The sequence below is a fragment of the Geospiza fortis genome, unplaced genomic scaffold, assembly GCF_000277835.1.
Source record: "Geospiza fortis unplaced genomic scaffold, GeoFor_1.0 scaffold41, whole genome shotgun sequence".
Classification (NCBI taxonomy): domain Eukaryota; kingdom Metazoa; phylum Chordata; class Aves; order Passeriformes; family Thraupidae; genus Geospiza; species Geospiza fortis.
In genome coordinates, this window is record NW_005054299.1 from 3181415 (window position 1) to 3203622 (window position 22208).

The 22208-nt window shown below is 36.4% G+C and overlaps 1 protein-coding gene across 3 annotated transcripts in view; it reads right to left on the bottom strand.

The window, feature by feature from the left end:
• CENPF (centromere protein F) overlaps positions 1 to 22208 on the bottom strand; it is a 47819-nt gene that overhangs the window by 12829 nt on the left and 12782 nt on the right. The window contains exons 1-12 of one of the 3 annotated variants that reach the window (XM_031060971.1): positions 22187 to 22208; positions 21512 to 21714; positions 19962 to 20158; positions 18534 to 18649; positions 17504 to 17595; positions 14921 to 15185; positions 13214 to 13416; positions 10376 to 10501; positions 8606 to 8734; positions 6930 to 7052; positions 4208 to 4343; positions 281 to 3726 (exon numbers count right to left, since the gene is read on the bottom strand). In XM_031060971.1, the coding sequence (XP_030916831.1) occupies positions 281 to 3726; positions 4208 to 4343; positions 6930 to 7052; positions 8606 to 8734; positions 10376 to 10501; positions 13214 to 13416; positions 14921 to 15185; positions 17504 to 17595; positions 18534 to 18649; positions 19962 to 20158; positions 21512 to 21673 (4995 nt within the window). In that variant the 5' untranslated portion in view covers positions 21674 to 21714; positions 22187 to 22208. Of the gene's footprint in view, positions 1 to 280; positions 3727 to 4207; positions 4344 to 6929; positions 7053 to 8605; positions 8735 to 10375; positions 10502 to 13213; positions 13417 to 14920; positions 15186 to 17503; positions 17596 to 18533; positions 18650 to 19961; positions 20159 to 21511; positions 21715 to 21989; positions 22059 to 22186 lie in introns of those variants that run through there. The other 2 variants (XM_031060979.1, XM_031060974.1) reach the window with 2 other exon arrangements.

The following is a 22208-nucleotide window of genomic DNA, read 5'->3' on the forward strand; positions in this document are numbered from 1 at the left end:
TTAGATAAATTTGCTGGAAGACTACGTGCAAAGACACCACATCCTTCTGTATTTTGGGAAAATAGGTGTCTACATGACAAAGTGAATTATTATTAGCAGTACTAAAAGGACAAAGATTACTGCTCAAGTATGGATTATTTTTCTTCTTTCTCCAAAAAAATAATACTGCTTCTGTGAGGCACAATTTTAAATACAATTTTTGCAGTTAAAAAAAATATATCTGGGCGACCATAATCAAAGGATTTAAATAAAACTCATTTGCATGACAGCAATTACTTACATTTTCGATATCTGTGCATAGCAGTGAATGAGAACTTAAATCAAGGACCTGTAGCTGGAGTCTTGCTGCTTCCAGCTCCAAAGAGAGATTTTCAGTTTGTTTTCTTTCTGCTGCCAGTTTGCACTCCATCTCCATAGTCACATTATTTAGCTTCTGCTGCCATTCTTCCTTTTCAGATAGATTTTGCTGTTTAAGATGATCTATTTCTTTCCTTTCAGAAAGTATAATTTCCTTCAGCTCTTGTATTTCCTCATTTTTCATATTCTCTTGAACATGAAACTGATCTTCAAGCACCTTGATGGACTTCTCATATGTCTGACAGAGCATCTGAAGTTCTTCAATTCTATTTTCAAGGTTAGATTTTCCTGGAGTAATACTCCTGAGCTCTCTAACAGAATCCAAATTGTGATCATTATGACGCTTTTCAACCAAAACTTCTGTTGCATCCTCTGAAATTACTTCTATAGAACTGTCTGTCTGATTAATTTCCTCTGTCCATTTGCATGAACCACTGTTGTGAGAATCAACCACCTCACTTAGTTCTAATAAACAGGGATTTACAGAAAGGTCTGAGGAAGAATCTGTGGCCTTAGTTTCATCCAATTTAGGCAGGATGTCATCTTGGCTGGATGACAGTGACTCCTGCACAGAATCTACATGAGCACTGCTCTGACTTGTCGACAGTGAAGAATTTTCCACTTTCAGTATTTCAATACAAGACTGCAGCTCACATATCTTTGAGCTCATACTACTGTGCTGTTCATATAATTTTAGGTGTTCATTCTGGAAAGTCAAAAGTTTCTCTCTTACTTCTGCAAAGTGTACTTTAACTTCTTTGCTGGACAATTTTAAATCTTCATAGTCAGAAGAACTGCATTCTTTAAGTCTGAAGGACACTTCCTTATCATCAGAACACATTCTCAGATCACTGTTATCACTTTGATCCATAAGTTCATCAGGAAGAGCAGCTTTCTCAGCTTTTAAATTGCTATCTGCAATCATTATATCATCTGTCGCCTCTTCCTCTTTATTAATACTTGTGCTACCATTGGTTTTAGCATCTTTCAATCCAGAGGCCAATGCAGTGTTTTCATTCTGCAACCTCTCATACATTTTCTCAAGCTCACTCAGCTGGTTTATTGTTACCTGCAAAGAGGATGCCAGCAACACTGATGAAGGACTTTCATCTATTCCTCTTTTGCCACAATCCTGGGAAATGTCACTGTAATTATACTCCAATGAGTGGCCATCTTCCTCTAACACTGTAAGTGAAGAATCTGCAGTTTTCAGTTCTTTAAAAGACAGTAGTTCTTGCTGCAGTTTCTCTTTCTCTCTCACACTTTTCTCAAGTTCTACTTCCATGCCTTTTAAAGCTGCCTCCAGCTGCATCACTTCTAACCTGCAGTTCTTTAGAGAGATTTCGCTATCCTCAAAATCCATCTGAAGAAGCTCAAATTTAACCTGGTATTTATTCAGCTCAATGTCTTTTTCTTCCATAGACTTTCTCAACTGTTCTGAACAGAGTTGTTGCTCACAATTAACATTACACATTAGAGGTTCATTTTTCATGGGTGGTTCCTTCCCCAATTGCTCCTTTTCTTGAAATACAAAGCCACATTTCTCTTGCATCGTGTTTTGTCTTGTGCTGACATTTAACCTTTCCTGGCTTAAACAGTCAAGCTCCACAGAAGGCACATGTTGGATGTTGGAAAATTCTGACTGCAGTTGCTGAAGTTCATGAACCAAGTTCTTTTTTATTTCTTCTGAGGCTATCAGTTTATGTAACATATCTTTGTTCTCACTAAGTACCTGTTTCTCTTGTTCTAATTTTGCTTTTTTTTCATCTAATTCAATTGTCTGCTCTCTTAGCATGTTCATAATTTTTCCATTTTCTTCTTCTACTGATTTATATTTTGCCTGCAAAACTTCCAGCTCTGTTTTGATTTCTTCTGTTCTTGATTGAATACGCTGTCTTTCCTCCTCATGTTTTCCAGACATATCTGAAATGATTTCTTCTCTTTCCTTTAAACTATCATAAATATTTTTATTTGCCTCCAGTAAAGTTATTTGTTCTTGCTTTAAAGCACTGCTTAAATCCCTAAGGGCTGTATTTTCTTCAGTAAGTTTACCAATTTTCTTACTGTATGAGCAAATCATTGAAGTCATGTCCTTCTTCTCTGAATCCCATGTTTCAGACATGAGCTTCAGCTGTCTTAGTGACTCCTCAAGCAATTTATTATTGATCTTTAAATCCTGAAGCTCAACTTCTTGGTTTTCTAATCTTTCATTCAAAGTTTGCAGTTGCATGTCCTTTTCCTCAAGAATAGCGGAAGTTTTTTCAACTAATTCCTGACGTGCTGAAATATCTGCTTGCAAATTACTGATGTGCTGCTCAGCTTCTGTCATGAAGCTTGTGTATCTCTCTTCTACTGCAAATAACCTTTGTTCTGTTTCACTCTTTGTTTGCAGTAAGTCTTCATACTGCTGCTGCTGATTTGAATTCATCTTCTTTTGAGCTGCTAAAGAGCTCTCAAGAAGAGAGATCTGCTCTTGTAAATTGACCAGATCCTTAGTTTTTCCCACTTCTAGAAGAGCTCCTGCACATCCATGATCCAGCACTCCAGTGCTGGAGTTAGTTGCTGCAAATTGCAAATTCTCTAAAGGAGTCTTATCCTGTCTGCTTTTAACTTCTCCATCTTCTGTCATTTCTGAAGTATCTTTTGCTTTTACAAGACAACAGATTTTTTCATATTCACCAAGCAGGTCATGATAGCACTTCTCCCTTTGCAGTCCTTGACTTGCTGCCAATTGTAACTTTTCTTCTACTTCAGCAACTTGGTTGGTGAGCTGGAATATTTTACAGGACATATTTTCTATCTCTTTGCAATACTTTTTATCAGAACATTCTGCTTTCTGCTTAAATTCATCAAAAGCTTTCTTTTGTTCTTCTAATTCTGCACTTTTACATTCCAGCATATCTTTCAGCTCTCTAATCTCTGTGGATTTCCTGTCATTTTCGGTTTGCATCATTCTAAGTTTCTCACTATGCTCATGATTTTTGCTTTGCTGACTTTGAAGGGAACCCTCCAAGTCATTAATATGAGCCAGCATACCTTCCTTTTCAGACTTAAGTTTATTTATAAGATTATCAGTTTCATTTTTCCATTGAGAAAAAACAGTAGCTTCTTTTTGCAATTCTTCACATTCTTTCTGCTTTAATCCAAGAAGTCTCTGCAAAGCTTCTGATTCTCCCTCCATCTTACTTATTTTACAGTCCTGTTCTTTAATGTGATTATCTTTTTCCTTAAGGAGATCTCGAGTAGACTCTTGTTGCTTTTCCATGTCAGCTAAAGCTATTTTCAGGTTCTCCAGTGAAAGTGAGCTCTCTTGCCTTTTAAGTTGCTCTTCCAGTAACTTCAGCTCCACTTCCAGAACAGCATTCTTATCTGTAGAAGAAAATAACATCAAATCTTTGTCAGTCAATACTGGCAAGTCTTCTGATAACTTTCTAGATGAGGTGATACTATTTACTTTTACTATTTTCAATTCTCATTCTACTGCAAAGCATCACTCAAGATGTATCACTGGATGAAGGATGTTTATATTATTTTAGGCTATCAGGCACTACATACAGTCAGCTTTCCATAAAGGAACTGCTAAATAGAAGTTTTCTATTTAAAAGAGCTTCTGTGAAAACAAATTTGCTGATAAATTCCGTACACTTTGATTCTTTTCAAAACAGCATCTCTTCAGGAACCATACATGTTCACAGACAAAAAACTCATTTTCATTGACAACAAACTCAAGGTTCTTAAACAACACTAATCATGTTCCCCAGCAGAAACTTTTTACTTAATTCACAATTAAACTTACAGCATTGCAGGAAACACCCAGAAACAGTTCTGTAAATTTAATATCATAACTCACTTTTCATTTCTTCCCCAAAATTTTGGCTTTGTTTTAGAGATTGCTTGATCATATTTAGTTCTTCCTCAAGCTGGTGGATCTCTTGCAATTTCTCTTCAAGTTGACAATTGAGAAGATTTTTCTCCTGCTTCACTTCCTAAACCAAAACCAAATAAGGCCATATTTCATGTAAATTGATAAGGAGATCAATGGACTCAGTTAATTTAAATCAAAGTAAAGATATTCCATTAGATCCTGTTAAGACTTTGGGAATCTATGCCTGGGTTCCTGAGCACTGCTTGGAAACATAAGCTGAATTTTTATTCTTAGTGAATTGACAGCATCAGAGAGATGCTGCCAGTTGATGCAGTCAGAGTGCTCCCTGTTAGCATAGAACAAACAGCTCCACATGATTTCACAGAAAGAGATGGGACAGGACAGATTCTACAAAATCTGAGCTGATGAAGTCAGGCTACTTTCCCAAAGCAGCTCAGTAAACAAATCCCTGCAATGGCATCAAAATTAACATGAAATGTGTAGACCAGATTTCACCTGCCATCTCATGTAGAGACAAGTTCTCTCTCCACTGAACGTCAACAACATGGCAGCATTGGTCAATTTATATTTAGAAGTGCCTACACTTTCAGATGGTTGTTTTGCAATTAACAGCACTTTCTTTCAAATAAATTGATTTTTAAAAACTCCAAACAAGCAAACAGAACACACTGTGTAACTACATTGCACCCAGGAAACCAAATTCAAGTTCTTTTAAAGAGACACATCCTCGTTCTCCAAACTCCTGCGCTCTGGACAACAGATGCCACGGAACTGGCATGGCCCAAATGGAAACAGACTGTCAATTATTCATCCATTTACTACTAGCAGATGGGCATAGGATTCACAAAAGCCAAGCTCAAGAAATGGAAAGGTCTGAATGGAAAAAATTAAAAGCTTGCTGGCGTGGCAGGGTTGTTTTTGCAACAACATAAATAAATTACACTCAGAACATGATTAAAACTGTCACTGTCACTAACAGTTGCCTTCCCTTCTACTCACAGCCTTCTCTACCCACACTTGATATAAAAAAATCCAGTCACATATAAATTTAATTAATAAGCTTTCTAGCAATCTTAATAAATTTTCCAAGAAGTCCAAGCACCTAAACCCCTTGCATTCAAAGCTGCAATGCAAGTACAAGAATTAAACTAAGCCATTCATTACAAAATCTAGGGTGATCTATGGAAAGAACAACAAGTTTAAGGAATTAAAATGGCTAAAAGGTCCAATTATTTCAATTTGGTGCAAACATTCCCAAAATCCATAGAATTATACATTGGGTTGGAAAGGACCTTAAAAGTCATCTAGTTCCAACCTCCCCGACATGGGCAGGGACCTCCCTTGCTAGACTGGGTACAGAATTTTTTCCTAGTGTCTAATACAAACTCACCCTCTGTTAGTTTGAAATAATTTCCCCTTGTCCTGTCACTACATGCCCTTGTAAATGGTCTCTCTCCATCTTTTTTATAGGCTCCCTTCAGAAACTGGAAAACCACAATTAGGTCACCCCAAAGCCTTTTTTTCTCCAGACTGAACAAACCCAATTCTCTCAGCCTTTCCTCATAGGAGAGGTGCTCCATTCACCTGATCATGCCCTTGGTGGCCTCCTCTGGACTTGTTCAACAAGTCAATGTATGAGAGAGAGCCAGTCAGCTGGGCCAAAACCATGCAAAGTGCTGTTCCAGCAACAGTCACATTCCAATTAGCTGGGAATGTTCTCAGACATTGCAATCTACCAGCAAGAACCTACCTAAATTTTCACAGTACACTAAACCCCTACAAATGTTTGTGACAATCTGAACAAAACCCACTATTTTACTTTAGACTTTTGCAGAGAATTTTAAAGGTAATTTTTTGGCAGAGACTGTGCCAGGTTATTTTATATCTGCTGATGACAACTGGTAACAAGCAAAATGAGAGTGCTTAACAAAACCAAACTGCAACATGGATTACATAGGTATCCAGCTGGTTTTCCTACTTACTGCTGATTCTCCAAATAAAGGATAAAATTTGCATTGAAAGGTCTCCAGTGGCAAAACTGGAACAATTTCAAGTGTAGCTGTTCTGGTTGCCACCAAAGCAAAACAATGCAACTGAGAAGACAGAGGAGACTTTAAAGTGAAAAAGTTTCTGCATGTGTGGAGCATACAGAAACTTCTCTGAATTTACCTTCATTTGGGAGAAAGTTTTCCCAATATTGCATATTTATTGGACTGTCTTATTCTAAGAGAGATGCATTTTTTTTAAAAGAGGAAATAGTATTTGTACAAAGTCACTGTGTTTAATAGTATGAATCAAAGCAGCAGTCAATGATTCTAGAATTTACTTTCAAAATCAAACACGCATTTACTATTTGACTTTTATTTCAGAACCAAAAGCAAGAATCTCTTGAAACACAATTTATTTTTTTAAAAGTTCAACATGAACTAGAATCATATCACCAGGATTACAGCAATGAATCCTAACCACACACCTAACTCCAGAAACTGCACTGATTTCCATGATACTAGGAGAGGCCTCATTTTTTGTTACAACTAGGATGAGTTATTAAGATAGTCCATAAACTTATTTAAAGATTGCTTATGGGGAAAAACACAACTGTGTGCAAATGCTCCAGAGTATTAAGTGTTTACAAATTGCTGATTTATGGTATTAATTCTGCCAAATACTCCTCAGCATTTCTCACCTGAAAGCTTCTTGTCAGGTCAGCTTCCTTAGCCTGGGCTGCTGATAAAGTCTGCTCTGCTCTGCACAGTTTCTGGGTGAGATCACCGGTGTCATGTTCCAAGCATTGTTTTGCTGCCATTACCTGGAAAACCAAGGTTGTAATCACAGGAATGACTTCTTTTTTTAAACTCCAATTCCTGAACTCAATATTCTGTTACAAAATGAAACTACATTCTTTTATCTCACCCTGAACCCAAGGGTTGCTTTATTGGTGTTTAGAGAAAAGTTGCTTATCGCCTTTCCACTCCTTTGCTTCTGACCAAAAAGATGGGATGTCTCTAAAATACATACATCTCTAGACTGTCTGAAACAAGATTAATTCATCCAACTTGCAACTACATCACCATAATGATATCTGTAGGATAGAAATGAGATTGAAATACAATTGGCTTTTTGCTAAGCTATGGGAATCAAAGTTAGGATCATAACTGCAATTACTGCTCTGTTGACACGGATTTTTTTAAAAAATGAACTGGTTTTAACTGTTTTGAAAGAGTTCTAAACCACTCCAGATTAAAAAGGAAGGAAATGACACTAGTGAGTCAAAAAAAAAGAGATCTATTCCAAGGTCATCAAGTAAATTATCTTTCTTTGAGAAGGAAGGAAAAGGCACTTACTGTCCTCTCAATTTAATCAATTTTTCAGTAAGCCTATACAAAAGAATATGCATATAATAAAGAAACCTCCAGTAAAAGCTTTTGACTGAATGTAGCCCCACAGCTATGCTACTAAAATAAAACAAGCCTGCAAGAAATCTGTTGGCAGTTTTATAAATGATGTTTCAGTTTAGGATGCCTGCAAATGGGGCTTCTCAATACAACTTTCAAGAACTTGCGGCCCTTTTTAGAAAATCAGTTAACTCTGCTCCTTGAGAAATGCTCTCAAGGGTGTTTGGAGGATTTTGGATCTTTTCTGTTCACCCACTCCTGAGGCTTGTGCTGCTTTTTAAACTACTGAAAATTGGGGGTTTGTGACAACTGAAGTGTTTTAATAGGTAGCTGCTGCCAAAGCTGTGGAAGAGCTCCTTCATACTGATCTTCCTTACACAAGCCATGACACTCATCTGAGTTTGCGGAGAACCAGTTCAGGGAGTTAAACTGATAGCAAACACTTGGTTCTGTAGACACATATGCTAATTTAAATGTAATATTTTCTTTGCTTTTTTATCTCTTCTATCAGCTCTCTCCAGGACCGCATGAGGAGTGCATGGCTAGGGAATATGAAAATGGATCTGTTTTTCCAAAGGGCAACGACATGTCGGTCAGTAGCCCTCTCATCACACTACACCTCTGCATGGTGGTTTTTTTGTTTGGGTTTTTTTTTCTTTTTACTTAAAGTGTCTAGTGATCAGCCTTAGCTGCTCCTTTCTCAGATTTATTTTACTTGCACTGCCTGCATTTATATCTTCTTCCCTGTGAGAAGTAGACTAGCCACGAACTTTTAAAAGCCTATAGGTCACATTTAAATACATAGTATTTCAGTAAGAAATGATAAATACAGAACACCCAATACATACTGTAAAAACATCAAGATGTCACATTAATTATTTTTTTGCTTTATGTATAAGTAAGGCAGTGCTGTTGAGACAACTAAATGCCACTCTAGTGGTGGATTTTAATGCTAAAAAAAGCCTACTTTGTCAAATTCTGCCTGCAGAACATTGAAGTCATTTTTGGCTTGCTGTAGCTCCTGATTCAGTTTGTTTCTTATCTGGTTGCACTGCTGATCCAGTGTTTGCAAAGCGCGCTGCTGACAAGACAGTTCCTAGAAAACAGTGGCAGAGAAGCAAAGAAATAAATACATGACCACAATAAGTCTCTATTTTGATTACTACAGAAATAACAAATGATTTTTATCAGCAGGTACTCCCTGCTCAGGGACACTTGTCTTACACAGCAAACAGTTTAAACACAGCTTTAATTCATGAGGCAAACGTCACGTAGGCATGAATGACATTAATCCAATGTATGTCATCTGCTTAAGAACTTAATTACTGTAACATTCCTGTCACAGAAAGGGAAAAAAATTGAATCCAAAAGTTATGAAAGTAATAGTGTTAAAAATTTTCATACTAAAGGTAAATTTCACATTAGAATTACATTACAGTACAAACAGACAAGTTCATCTCTGCTATTACTTACCATACAACATGTTAGGTTTATTCCACAATACTGCACAAATTTTGTTGCAAGAAGATGCAACACAGAGCCTTTAAATAGGACTTGACAGACTAATATTATAAATAAACATTAAACAAACATTTTAAGAACCTGTAGCAGCTCACAAATCCTAACCACTGCAGAAAAAAGAATTCTTCTCAATTAATGGCCTTGCTGAACAATTTAGAACGGCAGTATGTGGGCTAAGATATTAATCTTATGAAGGTGTTTATTTAGCTAACTAAAAAAAGGAAAAACCAGGACAGAAGGTTCATAGGCCTTCAACCCATCTTTTGATTAATACAGTGATGCTACAACTATTCAAATGCAAAGATCAATTGTCCCAATTTACTACTTCTAGACAAGGTTCAGTATCAATTTGAGATCCTGAGGTAGCATCTTGACTAACAGACTTTATAAAATCACTTTTTCACTCAAGAGTGCTGGTAGCAGCACTGTTTATTGGCTACCCCACCAGCACTTCTCTGTCAATTATTTTATCTGTCTGGACATACCTTAGAGAAAAGGTTTCAGGTTAAACATTTGACATAACAAGCAGTCTTCCTCAGGGCAATGCCCTTATATTCAATCCCTAAAGCCACCTTAAAATGCCCATCTGAAATAGCACTATCACTTCTGAATCTGTGTCTTGGATTTCCTAACACTGATTACTTTATTAAGCTTAAAAAGAAAAACACAAAGAGTTTAGTCCTAATCCAAATCAGTATTAATGCTGTTAATACCAAATATAACTTCATTACAGAAAAATTCCAGGCATAGTGCTATTCTTCTCTCTGCAAGAGCCGGCATGAAGGAAATTAAAGACACTTATGTTAATTGACTATATTAACACCTTATGAGCACGAACCAAAATTAGAATAATAGAGATAAAATACTAAAGAAATTATTTTCTTCTGTGTGAAATAAAGGCAAAATTAATTCAAATTCCACAGAAATAATTGAGTTGGTTACTAAGTTTGAGCTCACATATACATAATTTTATGAAAAATGGAGCCTGGTTTCTCATGGATTTGCATCTCATTCTATCTCTCAAACATGTCCTCTATTTTCCAGTGAATACTATCCCCACTATTGCAATGTTTGCTTTCCATTTTTTCAATTGCCTTTGCAACTTTTACCTCTCTATCAAATCTGATTGCAACTAACAGAAAATCAGATACACAACATAAGCCAAGTGATTTCATCTCCTCAAGAAGTCAAAGTTAAAAAGTTCTCCTTGTCTTACCTGTTGGTATTCTTTTTCCTTGGCCTTTATTTTCTGTTCCAAAGACTGACGAGTGCTCTCAGCATTTTGTCTCTGGCAATTCAGTTCTTCTGACAATCGCTTCACCTTTTGCTCCAACATTTGGACCTATAATAATTTAGTTATCAATCATAAGTATTAAAGGTGCAAGTGATGTTTCATTTAAATAGATAAGTTCTCACACAAAAAGTTCACTGCTGTCAGCTACTACAGTTGTTCGAGCATTCATATAACCACAGTAACTTCAGCTGGTACCATATAAATTCTTAGCAATCCAAATTACAAAACTCATTCCTTCTTCCTTATGTTAGTGAGAAATGTGTGTGTATGTATAGAAAGAGTATATATACTTTAATATATATGTATTAAATGTGTATACATGACTGTACGCACACACAATAATAAATACATCTTTAGATGATATACAAGATAACATATCTTTATATATATTTAGAATAATAAGAAAACCAATGTTTTTGACAGATAGATTTTTTGATAGATGGCATTTTCAGTACCACAGGTTGCTACCAACTAAAGAACCACTGCTAACTGCTAAGCAACTACATGTTTAGACTGAAAATAAGTGGATATTCCACCAAATTTCAGAGTGATTCAGCAAGTTGATTTGGACAGAAAAAAGAAGCAACTATCTTAGCTTATAATAACAGTATTTTTTTCAATTTAAACTTTAAAAAAATCAGCAAGCTATGTCTAGGTTCACCTCCACATTAACTTGTTATTTAACTCAGTTGATTATGTCAATATTATGTCACCCAAGAGAGTGAAGCATTGTTCACCTAACTTCCTGAACAAAAAAATGTTAACTTTATTCCAGACCAAATCTGTTAATGCCAAATACATACTTTATTTTCCCTAGAGAGTAAGAAAAAATGGCAAAGGGTGAATGGGACTCTTTCTTCGACAACAAGAGCTGTTTACTGAGTAAATGAAACAGTAAGAATTAAGAAAATAAGAAGCAGGTAGTTGCATTGTGATATCAGATATTAGGCAGAGACTGCAGAGATTGTGAACTTCCGTAAGACCACATGGAAAGGTGATTGCAGAAAGGCTGCAGATCTCACAAGGAATGAAAATACTTGAAAACACAGAGGTGCTGGGCTTGAGGTCTGGGAATAGTACCAGTGACAGAGAAGTGTACAAGGGAGGTTGCCAGGATTAAATCCAGGCTACAAGGCACAAACTAAATCTAAAATCTCAATACAGTTCTATTTTTAAAGTCCAGAGTGGGCAGGCAGAGATCCAATTCCAGGGCAAGAAAGAAGAAACAGAAGAGAAAGGAGTCACCTTCAGATGGCAGGACCAAAGGAACCTTCTGGGACAAGATGCACTGCACCTAAAGGATGGGCTGCACATCAATTCCCATGGTGGCAAGTCCCACTTCTCCTTGTTCTTCCCCAGGCATGTTTCTACATGCACAACCTTGCCCCTTCCCTTGGGCTGCTTTTAATCCCTTTGATTGTTTAGTAAAACAATCCCACTCTCTTAAACCCACAGAAAAATAACAAGGGAAAATTAAATACATAATACCCTAATCTTTAGGAAGTTGAATCAAGTCATTTTTGGAATCAAATAAATTAAAATTAAGCCCTTTTCAGAGAAACTGAGCTGTCAGACTGGGTCAGCTATGTCTTCCCACAAACTCACCATGATGACAGTGACTTTATGAAGTCAAGGGACTATGTCAGGGGTTTGATTTTCCCTTACCCAGCCAAGACTTCCCCTAAACTAGTTCCTCACAGAATTATCAACAGGCAAATGTTGCTGTCTCTCTGAGAAGGCAGAGTGATCAAGGTTTACATGCAAAGGTTTATTTTTAAGGGCCAATACAGGAGTTGTGGGAAATGTTAGCTCACCAATATACTTAAGTAGCATGCAGAAACTTGCTGACAAACACAGGTAATTTTTCTACCCAGAGAAGACACACAAAAACATCTTTTTCCCTATACTGTAGATGAATCACTAGTGGAGAAAAAAAAATTAAAATACAGATGAAAATATGAAGATTCAAGGAATTATTACATCAGTGCACTAATTTCAAATTTGTTACGTGTTGTGAAAAGGGACTTTAGGAAGGTAATGCAACTTGATTAATCAAGGAAAACACTTACTTATTACCTTCTGCAATTTAAATTACCTTAAGCACTGGCATTCTCCTTTTGCACATGACTACAAGCAAAAACCTGAACCATTTCAGATTTTTATGTGTATTACTCACATACACTCTGTAAATTCTTGACTAAGCAAGTGTACTATTCTCTTGATTTTTACTATGAATTCAAACTCCCTAGGATTAGGCTGTGAAATCCCATTTAAAATTTGCATATGGTCTCAATCTTGCATTGCATTTTTACCTAGACATTATTTAAAACAAGCAATTTACAATACAAGGACTATGCCCCCACAACATCCTGCAGTATAAGCAGCAAATTCTGATTTTCAGCCAAAGATACGACAGTCTTTTTCAGGTCAAAACTTGCCACCAGATGTCATTGTTGCTCTATGCAACTTGATCAGGATATATTTTTCAGAATTTGAGTCCATCTTACCAGAGTATGAAAATTATTTCTTCAGGTGGTGTAAGAACCTTTGAGAAAATGGGCAACTGCTTACATGTATTAATGTTTTTACACATAATACATATCAAACTAGCATATACTTCTCAAAGCTTGATCTTCAGTAAACTCTCGAGAAACTTAATCTGAGAGCCTTGGTTCTTACTAAATGGCTGCAAATTGACACATAGGAATAGTGACAAAGAATTGTAAGGACAGTCAGAAGATGTGTGAGACAACATTTTACCTGAGTGGTAGCTTGATCAAGTAGTGTGCTTGTTTGAGTCAGTTTATCTCTGGTTTTGTTTAGAATTTTATCCTTCTCTGTTAATTCCAACTTCAATTTGTCCAGCTCCAGTTCAGTCTCTTGATGTTTATTCATATGGGACCTCTTCAGTTTTTCTTGAGCTTGCAATTGGTGTTCTAGGTCTTTAATAATGGAATTTAGTTCTGAATTTAAAAAACAGTAAAGATTAAGGATACTTTATGCTTTGGAAGGTACTTCTTCCAACACACTTCCACTTCCTATTTAAAATGTTTGATAACAACCCAATTTCCTGGCACAGGCAGACACCCTGTACAATTTTCAGCAAGTTAAGATAAGTTTTAACTGTCTCCTACTGAGACATCAATAACAAAAACTATCAAGACTGAAAGACAGTTGATTGTAAATCAGTAATTCCTACCTCATGAGAAAGAACACAAACATGAAAGCTCAGGAACAAGTACTGCAAAGGCAAAGACAATTTGTTCCTCTTGCTGGCTTTTTTTTTGTTTGTTTGTTTTGTTACTGTTTTTAAACATGCAGAAACATGTCACTTGAAATAACGATGACTTTTTTTTTAATAAGTATATCCACTACAAGCATTTCCTTAGCACAACTGTGCTTCCAAAAGACTTTTCAACTTTTTGGTAACTGTAAATGTCCCATTTTGTATTTTAATCTTTTTCCTGTCTCAAAACTGCATACACATAAAAGTAGACAAACTAATATTCTCACAGTATACATCAGTAAGAGTTTATCTTCCAAAAACCACAACACAGTAGAAACACAATTCACAGTAGAAAATATAAGTCAGCTACAGGAAGTATTATCCAGAAATAATAGAAATAATATTATCTGGCTTTGTGGGTTTTTTGTTGAAAGAAGTCCTGTCTTCCTGATTCTGAATTTGTATGGCTTCCAAGCTGAAAAAGCCACCAAAATTGAAGCTGTATATGAGGTATTTGAATGAAGAGTTTGGAGAGCTTGAGGACTCATAAAACAGTGGAAAAGCTGTCCAAAGGGTACAAATAGCAGGCTCAAGTGAATGTGCAACAAATCCACAACAAAACAGCTATTTCCTTTCTTAAAACTATCAGGTATCAGGAATGATTATTTTTTCATGTCACTATGGGCAATATATGACCATATCTTGGGTTTTGATTGTACTTCATGTTGTGCTTCCAGTGACATCCATCATGGACCAACTCAGTTATGCACTAAGCATGTTCAATCAAAGTTTAAAGACATTCTTGCTCAGTCAAAAGTATCAACAGTATAGAAAAATAAGGAATAAATATAATTAAATTAAACAGCGAGATGCAATGAAATCCTGAAGAGTTTTTTTAGGTTTTTTAAGAAGATTGCTCCAGGAGCAATGGGATTAATGGAAAGAGGCATTTTTCCTTTTAGAAAATGTCCCCTACTCAGCCCAAAAATACAAACTGCTCCATTCTAATTCCTATACCCCTTGTGCAAAAGATACTACAGCTTGTAGGTGATCTCTGTGTATGGCTGATCACTGAAAATACACCAGCAGCCAACAGGGCCAGCTGCCAAAGGCAACAGCAAGTATCTTTCTCTTTTCCTTGCTAAAGCACTAATTCCAATAGTCTGCTTTTATCTGCACACCAGCTTTCATGAAACTATAAAGGAGGCTGCCTCTGGGTCTTAAAGAAATGCATCAGATACCTTGGTTCTGTGCCCTTAGCTGGATCATGAGGGAGGAATTTGAGTTCTCAGCAAAGCTGTTGTCAAACTCATTCTTCTCTGATAGAATACTTGAATTTGTTTCTTTATCCCAAGGAAAGGAGGATACTGCAGAACTTCCCCTTGCAGGTGTTTCTGGATTTCTAGGTGTCTTTTCCTGTTGCCATGAAAACACAGATGAGGAAGCATGATGCCGGGCAATCTCTCTGTGACTCAAAGAGCTTTGAGGATGAGGCTGGTTTATTTTCTGTGTCCAAAAAAAGAAAAGGATGTACCTTTACACAGTTCTTTATCCAACATAAAACAAAATAGCTAATTTAACATTAATAGCTAATAGGTCATCATCATTCCACATAGCTCTAACGTCGCAGCACCCACCAGTGCAAAGCCCTAATACATGTCATTATTTTTTATGCTACGTAAATTAAATAACTTCAGCCCAAGATTCCAAGCATAGCTGCTACTTGTAAATACAAACCAGGATATCAAAAAAGAATTTTGACCTGTGTATCTGTATAAGTAACATACATAAATTTTTGTGATTTTAAAGAGGAGTTTTTAAACTCAAACATTTTTTAAAATCAAAGCCTACATTTTTGCAGGCAAATGAAGACAAGTAAGTTGCAAAAAAAAAAAATAGAGCAGTCTAGATTAACATATCTGATATTTGACCAACATTTAGTTCTACTGGAGAACCACAGGTAAATTCAAAACACATTTAATTATTTAAACTTACAAACAGAGTATTCCAAAATTGCTATAATAAAATCTTCAGGTACAAGTTTTCAATATTTCCCCACAGAAAAATTCAACAGAGCAAAAAAATTAATTCTTTTCTTCTTTCTTAAGTGAAAAACCCCCCAAACAAACAAAACTGCAAACAATAAAGCCCCTATTGCTTTTTTAACTGGATTTTTAAATGCAGCTCATTTGAATTACTTTTTCTTAAACTAAATCCCTAAACCATGTAATATCCAGTGTGACTTCTCAGTCAAACCAGAGAATATGCTGTTATCTAGCAACAGCTGTGCCAAGACCAAAAATCTATATTACATTGCCCAGAATGCTGTGTCAAATCCTGTAAAATAACTTGTTAACAAAGAAGAAAAGAAAACTAATCATGCATCCAGTAATCATTTCCCCTATATGCCATTTAAATTCATAGCTTCTCAGACATAAGTTTGAACCCAGAACTAGCCACAATGACAAACAAATGCTTCCTGGAATCATAGACTAGAAGTCCAAAGGTATACCTTTTTCAAAGTATGTTTTCCTGATGTATTATTTCACTATTCTTTTTTAAGCTGAATTTTACTTACCATCTTAATTATTGCAAGTGTTACAAAATACTGTGTGGCCTTCAACCCTATTATTTAACTCTTTTTCCAGAACACTAATCAATATGCTGAATAGCACAGGTCTCTTTACTAAGCCTTTTCAGACTCCTCTGTTGACCATTCTCCAGTAAAAATGGACCATTTTTTGCCACTCTGCACTGAATCTTTAAATTTGCAAGAACTCCCTTTATCCAATTATTTCCCTTTCATCAGTGTATATCCAACAATATTACACTGAATTGCACTTGACTTATGCATTTTCTGATTTGTTCTTAAAAGAAAACCCCCAAAAGGTCTGAAATATGAGGCATGATTTGCCTTTATCAGCAAATGTTGACCTTTTCTCCATACGCCTACACATGCTTCAATAAACATATCGAGTCATGTTTCTAACAATTTGCCCAGGACAAAATGTTGGCCTGACTAAACTGTATTTCCAAGAAGCAGCATTGTAGGTATTTTTCTCTAATGTCATCATCCTTGTCCCCTTCCAGTGTCAAGAGAAGAATAAGGCAACATTGCACATCACAGTGATTAAACAGTCCCACACTGCAGTGCCCTATCAATTAATGGGAAAATATTCTCTGTATCTGGTGAATTTTTTAAAATTACTATTAATTTTATCAATCTAATTTAAGACTACTTCTGATTTCCAATTTGAGGCTGTGCTACAGATTCAAAAAAGGCTGATATAGAAAAGTTTTTAAACCTTTACATAGTAAGTATCAAAGATAAAATTATTTCACATTTTCTGCAATGACTTTTTCCTTGAGGGCTTTCACATTTTATTCATCTCATTCTCAGAGATTAGCCAACACTGTCCCTCCTTCATATATGTTTGAAAGATTTATGGGTTTCTATTTTCTAGGTGTGAATTATTACTCACAATATTTTTCAAGGTTATTTTATTATCATATAGTATTTAACTTGGCATAACTGACACTGTTTTATCTTGTCCTTGCTTGCAGGAGACTTCCAGTTTGTGAAGGATGTGTTCTCATTTTTAATGTCCTCCTTTCCTTTGCTATTCAAAGAGGATGGCTTTTCTGAATTCTCCAGTATTACTTCTGAATGGCAGTTCACACAGATTAATTCTCTCTCGTTTTCTTTTGAAATTATATTTTATGTGATGTGTAATATTTTTCACTAGTTTTCCATTTCATTTTCCAAGTTCACTCAGTGGTTACTTTCTTAGATACCACACAAACCATTCCTAAGAGATACTTACCTTAAGCTGGATGGTTCTCAGTTGTAACTCTAGCTCTTTATTTTCTTGTACTTTTTTCCTGTATTTTTCTTCTAGTTCTTCAAACTTAGCATCTACAAAGACATGATGAATATCTGCCTTAGTCCAACCAGTTTTTCACCCAATCCACCAGGTTTTCTTACCCCTATGGGTCCCTTCTGACTTAAAATGTTCTAGGATTCAATTATCTTAATGAATTTAAGAATCCAGCTTTCAAAGGAAAATATCTCCCCAGGAATACAATTTTAAATAAAGTTAGGTAAACTTTAATCTTTTAATCATTTAATCGTTTTAATCTTATCTCTCTTTCAGGAGTGCCATGCTTAGTGGAATGCTTGACATTGCCACTAACTGCACGCCTTTACAGATATGCATAAAGAAAGTAAAAGGAACAAGAGCAAGAGATTATCTCAGATTTCCCACTGGAGTAAGACAGAGATGCCAAACTCACAGAACATTCCTTCAGAGCACTGAAAGAAGTAACATATGTAATATTGAATACAAAGTTTTCCAGCACAAAGAGCACAAGGATGTCTGACCACAGAATTCTCCACTTAAGAAAACTTCCTGTCATTTTTCCAGTTCATTCAAATATTTGAAATATTTTTGATGCTACTAATTTGAAGACAGAAGTGATGCTTTGAAATGGATATAGAGCATTGATTGTGTAGATTATCATGCACAGTAACAGTCTATGCAAAAAAATCCTTTCCAAATAAATAACACATTTAACTATTGACTGCATTTTAGTTAAAGTACCTGTGGTACAGGGACAAATTTGTCCCCCACAATATGAGAAGAGCTGACACCAGGAACAGGCATTCAAAAGATTGCTGCAGTCTACTGAAGGATATTTTATTACTATTCCATGTCCATCCATATAGCATTGAAAAAATGTAATATTTGTGATGTGTTCAATCTGCAGCAATATTTTGAAAATTGAAACCTAGGGTGTTACAAATTAGAATTTGTAGTCAACTATCTGTGCTGGATGAAGAAAAGGATCATTTACCATTATTACTTTGAGCTGGTGTTAAAGGAGCAGTAAAACTTTTCTGTGGAGTGCCACTGAATGATACATCTCCTGCAGTCAATGTTTGCTGACTTCTCTCAAGCTCACATTTGCATCTGTTTAGGAAAAAAGCAGCAGCATAAGTTAATAATGGAAACTACAAAGTTAATTAGCTATTTTTAAGAGCCTGACATACACTAATAAATTATATGTTTCTAAGGACTTAGTTTAACGATCAAGTCAAGACACAATCATTGTAAATTTTTAGGTGGTGCGACACAAAAATATAAATGACCTATTTTATTTAGAGTTTCAACATAGTTAATCAATTACACAGGAGTCACAGCTAAAAAACAAAATCAAACCCCAAGTAGAAGAAAATCTGTTAGAACTCCTTGAGGTCTTACTGTATGAAGCTGTAGTTCAGCTAAACACACCCAAAACACTGTAAGCACTAAGAATATCAAACTCTTACTCTTCAGTGAGCTTCCTTATGGCAGGAAACACAACCTTCAGTTGTTATGTTCTGATACCGCACACTTCCAGAAAACTATGCATACTTCATCAAAATGCAAGGGAATACTCTCCAGTCAACAGTGTATTTGTCATGTGTTCCATTTACATCACTACCCAAAATACCACGGCAGACAACCCATTTGAGGGAATTTTGTGAGCTGGAAGATACCAGGGCATCCAATGAAAACATATAACTAGTTCAGAGGCCATACAGGAGCTTTTGTCCTGCTCAGTGAGCACAGGTTGATGATAGTCCCAGGCTGTAGCCCACTGCATCAATGAGTCCACATTTGCCTTTTTATTTTCCCTCTCTTTTACAGCTCAATGCCAAGAACTCCTCTCCCAGAGGACCATCAGTTGGGATGAAGTGGCAAATGATCATGTACCAAACAAAAGGTAGACAAATACAAAATCACAAACAATGGTCAAGAATGAGGTACATGCAGTAACTGATATTTTGTAATGAACAGTTACATAAAATAATATAATGGGAAGGGGGAACTCTGCAAACTAGACTTAATTTTGGGAATAGATAAATGGAACACATATATCCTCAGCTCACAATCTCTTTGTCCCATCATTTGACAGCAGATACAGAGAACATTAGTGGGGTCCTATCAACCCTGTTGAATCTCACTAGATTCTTCACTGATGGATCTCAGCAACTCCTTACACAAAGTTGGTATTTCTACATGCCATAAATTGTGTTGCATTATTTGTCACAGCAGTCAATACCTCAACTCTCTTTAGTTTTCACAAAAATCAAAGAGAAAAAAAGAAAAAAAAAGAAAAATTGAAAGAGCAACACAGCTTCCTCTTTATTTGCTTCTATTAGGACATGTATGAGGCATAAGGAAAAAAATTATGAAATAACCATTGTAAATATGTTAGAGACATACAGCAAGTCCTCACCTTTTCAGTTCTTGTTCTAGCCTTTCAATATCCTTCTTGCAGGAATTCAGCTGACCTGACTGAATGTTGACCTGAGCTTCTTTTACTTGAAGATCATGTGAAATTTTCTGCTTTGTTTTCTCAAGATTATCACACAATTCCATCAAGCTCTGGTTTTCTCTTTTGAGTATTGCAGATTCATTTTTTTCACTTTCAACCTAGTTGGAACACAGAGACATTTTTGAAGTTATCAGCTCCTCTCTATACTTTGGTGCATTTATTATTTTAGTAACACAAAGTTCAGATGTTTGTGGTGGGTTCAGCACAATACTGTTATTTTCTTCCTAACACTTCAAAATCCTGACAGCTCTAAAAACCTCAAACGTACACATTGTTTAAATATTCCTGGGTATGAACAAAACTCACATTTCCAAAATTCAACTCAGTGACATTAACAGTTTTTATTTATTGATGAGATATGAGCTCTTCAAAAAATTAATCAATCCCTAAATACTAATAATCATCATTAGTCCACATTCTTCACTGATCATCTCACTTCCCTTTCCAGCTTATCTTCAGCAGCCGCAAGACCTTGGCTCACTCCACAAAGTGTGCACAATAATTATTAAAGGTCACAGCTTTGAAGAGAGAGTCTGGCAGGAAAGATGTCCTTCTCCTCCCTGGAGAAACATCCAAGGGGCTTCATATTTGGCACAGTGCTGTTCTTTGACTGACAATTGTATTACCTGCTGCTTCTGAGAGTTTTAAAGCACCCTTTCTTTTTGTTTGGGGACCACAGCAGTTCCTTGGAATGGTTGAAACAATTTCCTGGAAACTCATGAGAAGAAACTCAAAGAAAATTGTCAGGCTAAAGATTTTCTAGAAAGTTGTAACAATCTAAAGGGAATAACAAGCAACCTTTGTAAACTGTCTCTGAGCTGTAGTCAAAGAATACAGAACAAAATTGAACCAAATGGGTCACTGCTGACCTGAAGCATGGCAGGACCCTGACCAATCAGTCTTTAGTCCCCTGGTTAAAAGGCTGACAGGGTAGAGTTAGATGAGGTGTAAAATTACAGCCCAAAAAACTAAAAGGAACACCAAATCCTAAACCCTCAGTATCTACAAGGAAAAGACTAAGGAATAACATAAACTAAGAGTATAGGTATCTGTAGGAAAGGTGAAATAGGAAGAGGCTGGCAACTGTGCAGCTGTGGTATATAAAATAGGCCCAGTCCTTATCATGGATTTTAACGAGTATAACAATAAAATGTTTATTTTCCTAATCATAAAGAGCTGTAGAAAAACCTCAAAGTACACATAAATAACTAGAAATGAACAATCATGCCAAACAGATAGGAAGCAGGAATTATATTACCAACTAAAAAGAACTAAACAGAGGGAAGAACGTGATGAGTATTAAGTATGATGAAGATTAACAGTTTATAATTCTGTGCTACCTTTCCTTTCAGTCAGGGAGAAGAAGCAAAACACTAACCCATTCCCTAACAATTACCAGAAAATAAACTGTTATAACAGTGTTTAGCATGAAGAATAACATTTTGGGTTACCTTCTGCTTCTGTTTCTGCAAGGCTGCCTCCAAAGTCTCTAGCTGGTATTGCCTTTGCTGACGCTCCTTTTTAAACTTATCCACTTGACTTTCCAGCTCATGGATCTTCTGCAGAACTCTGGGGGACAGGCCCTCTTTCCATTCCTCCACAGCCCAGCTCATACTGGCCAGATTCTTGTTTCACATAGAATGGAGTGTTATGCCTGAAACACAAAGACAACTACAATGAGACCTTCCAAGAGGTGAAGTAAGCGTCCCTTTTAAAGAAATCGCATCTTTTAAGCTCAGCAGCGATTAGAATACAACATTCCACAACCTTACAGGCTTCTTGATCTAAACACCAAGCAGCAACTTAAACCATTAAGTCCTATTTTGACACACTTGTAGGCAATTAAGAGCAGATCATAAAACCTCGCTGTAACGAATCTCCTGGCATAACCTGAATTTATACTCTTAGACTTGCATTTGACAGCTCTACCTCAGGTGGCGTCTCCTCGCCAAAACACACGGCTCCGTAGGAGGCTCCAGCAACGCTTCTTTATTTACTTTCAAAGCAACACGGCTAAGCTCGGGGTATCTCAGAGTACCCAGAACTAAAGATCCACGACAAGCGGAGCGAGCCCTCACAGACAGGGCAGCTGCCTGCCACCGTCAGCCCCGCGCCCGACCGCTCACCCACTGTCAAGCGACGACCGGA